This window comes from Monoraphidium neglectum (genome assembly GCF_000611645.1).
Source record: "Monoraphidium neglectum strain SAG 48.87 unplaced genomic scaffold scaffold00451, whole genome shotgun sequence".
NCBI lineage: Eukaryota > Viridiplantae > Chlorophyta > Chlorophyceae > Sphaeropleales > Selenastraceae > Monoraphidium > Monoraphidium neglectum.
The window spans coordinates 18,089-23,792 of record NW_014013177.1 but is presented as its reverse complement, the minus strand read 5'-3'; the positions used below and the strand labels follow the sequence as shown (position 1 = coordinate 23,792).

Sequence of the window (5,704 nt, the reverse complement as noted above, 5' to 3'; positions counted from 1 at the left end):
AAAACAATCACCCCCATCATCACGACAGGCATGCGTGGCCGACCAGCTACGCTCAAAGCCGTTGCATAACCCCACCCAACCAATGACCCCCATCATCACGACAAACTCCAAATAAAACGGCTGTGTGTATTCATTTTGTTGTGGTGGTGAGGGGAGTGGGTGCAACAGATCCGTGCACAGCAAGACAATGAAAGCAACATCAAGAAGCTGTTCAGCCCAAGCGGCAAGCAAGCAAGCCTGTCTGCATGACACTCACCTGCTGGCACGATTGTGCTGAAACACAGTGCTGGCACCACCAGACTTCTGTAGAGTGCCCTCGGCAAAAAGCTGGCCATCACGAGCAGTACATGCAATAGCACCACCACTGCGGCCAGCTCTGTTGCGAACTGCCACAACATCAGCAATATTGAAACGTCCCCTGGTTCCACCGAGGTTGGCCGCTCCGCCGTCGCCTGACACGGCGCGATTGCTCTCAAAATGTGACTTGAGCACTGACAAAGCGCCATACTCGATTGCGAAGGTCAACGCGCCGCCAGAATTGGCTGAGTTGTTGATCAGATGGGTTGAGCCAATCAGGGCAGAGGCAAAGCTCCCAGCCACGTTGAGCGCTCCGCCAAAGGTGGGCGCAGTAGAGTGTGAGTTGCGCCAGATGACGCGATTGTTTATTACGCTGCAATTCAGCATCTGAAATTGCGCAAAACCGTCTGTGAGACTTGCGCCGTCACCCACGACAGTCACATGCATGGCACCACCCGCAAAAGTAGCAGCATTGTGTGTCAAGGCTACTGCTTTAAGTATAACTTGGCTGTACCATGCGCCAATCCAAAGTGCGCCACCCCACCCGGCTTGGTCCTGTCCACGAGCGTCGTTGCCAGCAAAACTGCTGTTGACGATAGTGATGCCTTGAGATGCGAATCCAGACAGGTATGCCCCGCCACCATCATGGGCAGTGTTGTTGGCAACCGTCACATTGAACCAAAGCATGTTGTTGTGAGGGCAGCGCGGCAGGCGGCTGCAAACCCCGCCCCCGACGCCGCCAAGTGCATTGTTATCAGTCACAGCCGTGCCGTTCAGCAAGATACAGCCGCCACGCAACACTGAAGCGCCGCCCCCGTCGCCCTTGGCGGTGTTGTTGGCCAAGGTACTGTTGATCAAGATGGCCACCATGTTGCTGCCCACCCTGAGGGCCCCCCCGTCGCCACCTTCGGCTCTGTTGTCTATGAGGGTGCAGTTGGTGAGGTGAATGCGTCCCTCATCCGGCACCGGGGTGCCCGCATCCTCAGATGCGTACAGGCTGGCTGGAGGCGTCAAGAATGCAGCATCCAGCCCAGCACCGTTGGGTGCCACATTGTTCTCAAATCCACAGTGCTTAGCTGTCATCAGCACCCCTGCAAAGTTGACAGCAGAACCATTGTTGCGCGCGAAAGTGCTGTAGGCTGCTTCCAACTTGGTGCCGGCGTCGGCTTGAATAGCGCCGTATGACTTGGAGCCCTGACCATTGCTAATGACACGTACATTATGTAGCACTGCAGCAGTTCCCGTGTCCATCTGAAGGGCGCATCCTGGGTTGTTGAAGACGGTGATGTTGCGCAGCTCAAGCGGAGAGCCAGCGTAGTCGTTCAGCGAAGGAACTGAAGGGTCGGGCAGCAGGTGAATGGCACTGCTGTTGCATCCAGATATGGACATGTCGTGTAGGGCAACACCAGCAGACCTGGCAAATTGAAGCAGTGAAGTCAGATGACAATTGTCAAGGAGGTATTTGCATAGGTTCATTGCAAGCCCATCATCAAAAAGCTCTATGACTGCCAGCTGAAGTACATGCATGCCCGGGTGCCTTCAGGCACTCTGTGTACGAGCTGGTACAGACCAAGCTAACCCGACTTTGAGACCAACCAGGTGGGTGCTCACATGATCTTGAAGGCGGATCGAGCCCTCTTGCCGCAGCGAACTGCGACCACACCTTCAAGCCGCTCAACTGGTGGGGCCAGGGGGACCGCCTGCTCCTGAAGGCCTGACTGGGTTGGCCGACCAGACGCGCCTGTGAAGCCGCTGTTGATGATGATATCACTCGAGACAAGCAATGGCTCCTCGACTTCCACAAAACCTCCCCTTGGAACCAGCAGCGTGACCAAATCCCCTGCTAACAGGCCCTGTGTGGCAGCAGCCCATTCCGCGGCAGTGATGGTCGTCCCAGCCGGTATCAAGACTGTCTGCGGTGCTTTTACGAGCGTGAGGCCCTGTTGCGAGGTAGAGCAATGGTGCACGGGTGAGCTTGAGGCGCAGGGTAGGTATGGTGGGCTGTGTTCTGCCTGGGTCGTGCCGAGCTGCGCTCAGGTGGCCCAAAACATCACAACACGAGCCTACAGTGCACCTGCAAAGCGGTCTTAGGCTGGGCTGCCTTGGCTCGACTATGAGGTGCGGTGCACTTGCAGCTCGCAAGTTTAGAAAGCCAAGGGTGTCGTTTGCCATGGTGCAACGCACCATCTCGCGCTGCAGCGCGATCTGGCCGGCGATGGGGACGATGGCCGTGTTGGGGAAGTCCGTCTGCGGCGCGGTGCCGCGGTTCTGGTTCCGGACGGGCGCGGACCGCCATGACGGGAGCCCGCCGGACTCTGGGAACTCGAGGGCGTACACGTTTGAATCCAGAGCCCAGGTGTCAGTGGTCGCGTTCATCACGCGACCGCCATACAGCAGGACGCTGCGGCCGTCGACAGCCATCGCGTGCCACATCATCGCCGGCGGCGGCGCGCCGGCAGTGCGGAGGGGCCACCAAGAGGCGGCGGCGACGTCGTAGAGCCAGGTGTCCCCCAGCAGCGGCGACTTGGTCATGTTGTTGATATCTAACAGCTCCGGGTCATTCCCGCTGCTGCCGCCAAACAGCACCAGCGCGCCCGCCTTGGTCCCAGCGACCGAAGGCGGCAGGAACACCATGCCCGCGCCATAGCGCACGCCCGGCCACACCGGCGCAGCTGACGCCGCCACCGCGAAGGCGGTGGGCTTGGCGGGCTGCTTGGATGACGAGGCAGTGAGGCTGAACGCTCCAGCACCACCCTTAAGGGCGAAAGCGCTCAAGTCATTGGTGGGCGCCCATTTGGTCGCTTCCTTGTTGCCGACGTCCTCCAGGCCCCCAAACACCCACGCCCGCCCGTCTGGCGCGCACGCCATCGCAGCATGTGCGCGGCGAGGCAGGCCAGCAGCGCCGCCAACCGGGCTGATGGAGGCAGTTGCGCCGGCCTTGAACGGAACCGGCATGGCCGCGACGTTGTTCAGCACTGTGCGCTTTGGCACGCCCCAGCCGATGGCGCCGCCGTACTCGATGTACACCTGGGCGCCACCCGCGGGCCGAGTGACGCACGCTGCGACGTACTGCGGGTAGCTGTAGCCCTTGGGGGGCTTGGCCGTGAACTGAGTGATTGCCCGAGTGGACACGTCGATGAACGCGCCCTGCACGGGCTCTGGGGGTCAAGCAAGGGGGACGAGATGGTGGAGGGCGCTTTTGAATGTTGATGGAGTCACCACACCCTGCCGAGTCACTATTCCTGCACTTCCTTTTCTTGCATCATCTGACTCGTCCAGAGTTCAATGCCATGTCGCCCTATAACACTTTCTTTCAAGCTGCCAGCAAACCTGCAGCAAGCAATGGGCACCGTCCCCACCCTGGCGCTCACCACCATCTGCGTAACCCGGGAAGTACCCCAGGGCTAACACGAATCGCGGAGACACCAGCATCAGCTGCTTGCCGCCGCCGGGCGCGTTGACGCCGTGCAGCCCGCGCATGCCTTTGGTATAGAGGTTAGCTTGCTGGATCTTAGTCACCCAATCCAGTGAGCTGGCAGTCGCGCACCAGGTGTTGGCGGCCGTGGCCCGGAACGATGCGGGCTTGCCTTTTGACAGGCGGATGGTCATGATGAAGGGCGCCCACTCCTCCTTCTTGCTGGTCGGGGTCTCGCTTGACGACACGCACTTATCGTTTGGCTTGGACTGCATTATGGTAGTTAAATTGCATGAGAGAAGGCGGACTGTGATCTGTCAAGCAAGCAGTCCTGAGTGTGAGGGAGATCGTGTGCTGGATTTGCAAAGGCGCTGCAAGGCGCATGCACCGTGACCGCAACGTCATCGTGGAAGGTGCACGGGTGCTCCTGATCTTCATGTCAAACGACGTCCGCGCAGCGCTCACGTTGCCGCGGAAGATGAGGCCGCCGGGAATCTCGTTGATCACAATGTTCCGGTTGTCCAGATCGTTGACCAATTCGACGTCCCCAACGTATGGCATCCCCGCGACCAGGCCGGACGCGATTTCCGCCTCAGAGACAACGACGCTGCCCAGGAGCGGCAGGTCGACGCTGAGCAATTGAGCCAGCTTCAGCGTCGGCGGCACGGCGATGAAGACATTGACCGGTGTGTGAGTGATCTTAAAACCCCCATTGTCCACAGAGATGTCAAGCGCGAAGCGCGTCAGCACCTGTACACGCTGTAGTCCCTTGCGCCTGCCAAGGGGGGACGTGAGCGCGGCGAGAGGCACGCTGGGATGGTTGATTGCCCAAGGTTGTGGGGGCTTCAGCACAAAAGAGATGGACGCACTAGCAGCAGGCGGGCGAGGCGCTTGTGCCCAAGCGGCTCACCCCTCAAAGGTGCCGTTGGTGTTGCTCCAGAGGTAAAGGTGGAGCCCCTCGGCGGTGTTGGTCAGGATCGACGAGAGGATCGTGCCCCCCTCACCGGCGTTCAGATGCTTCAGGCCATTGGGCTGAATGCTGACACCGCAAGGAAGGCTGGACTCAAGAATGGTGGTGTCGAACACTGCAAGGAGGACCAGGCGAAGGCAGCAAGGTCTCTATATCGGGCTGCAGGCGCAGGCAGTAGGGTGATGCAGATGCGTGCCTGGAGACATCATCTGTGCAAGCACCAGCGTGCCCTTGTGTTGTGTTGATCACCGATTGCAATGACGGCTGGGATGCTGTCATCCGGGGGGTTGAGCTGCTCGGAACGCGCTATGCTGCGCTCGCTCTGCCAAATCAGCAGCTGCTTTGCATCGCTGTCCAGAGCAGTGCCGGCGACGACTTGAAGCTGCAAGAAGAGGATACTGGGGGCCTGCAAAGGCCAGGAAGAGGGAGGACAAATACAGCGGGAGTCTGTTGAGCTCTGATCTTGTGGATGCCAAGCCGCCTTTGCGCGTTGGCAGGCCAGGCCCGCACACAGCAGCGTCTGCCGCAACTTGCCTTTGCAACTCCGCTGGCGTCAGCACCCACCAGCCAGCGTGTAAATGTGAGCGCACACACGAGGGAACGGCAGGGCGCCTCACCAGCAAGCCTGAGCCCAGCAAGTCGTTGCCCTTGCGGGTCTCTGTGAGATTGTAAACATACAGGCGCCGTCCCATTTGATCAATCGACCGCTTGTTGCCGGATTGCAATCGCCCGCCGAAGTCCTCGACTGCCATGTACAGCATATCACCATGTACCTGGGCCCAGTTCCAGATCAGCTCGGCTGCGTAGGTTTGATGCGTGTGCGAGCTTACGCGCACAGGTTTGTGATGTCCATGTCTGCATGTATGTGTTTTGGTGTGTGTTTTTGTGTGTGTGCGCGTGCGCGTGCGCGTGCGAATGTGCTTGTGCGTGGGTGTGGGTGTGTGTGTGTGTGTGCGCGCGCGCGTGAGTGCGTGTGTGTGTGTGTGTGTGTGTGTGTGTGCGTGTGCGTGTGTGTGTGTGTG

At 59.6% G+C, this 5,704-nt stretch overlaps 1 protein-coding gene across 1 annotated transcript in view; it reads right to left on the bottom strand.

The window, feature by feature from the left end:
* Positions 1-1,379: 1,379 nt before the first annotated feature.
* MNEG_3553 (hypothetical protein) overlaps positions 1,380-5,704 on the bottom strand; it is a gene marked incomplete at both ends in the record, with an annotated part of 5,073 nt that continues 748 nt past the window's right edge. Inside the window, 7 exons of the mRNA XM_014047971.1 lie at positions 1,380-1,388; positions 2,482-3,455; positions 3,657-3,981; positions 4,178-4,487; positions 4,623-4,797; positions 4,932-5,088; positions 5,300-5,340. Coding sequence (XP_013903425.1) covers positions 1,380-1,388; positions 2,482-3,455; positions 3,657-3,981; positions 4,178-4,487; positions 4,623-4,797; positions 4,932-5,088; positions 5,300-5,340 — 1,991 coding nt within the window. The remainder of the gene's footprint in view (positions 1,389-2,481; positions 3,456-3,656; positions 3,982-4,177; positions 4,488-4,622; positions 4,798-4,931; positions 5,089-5,299; positions 5,341-5,704) is intronic.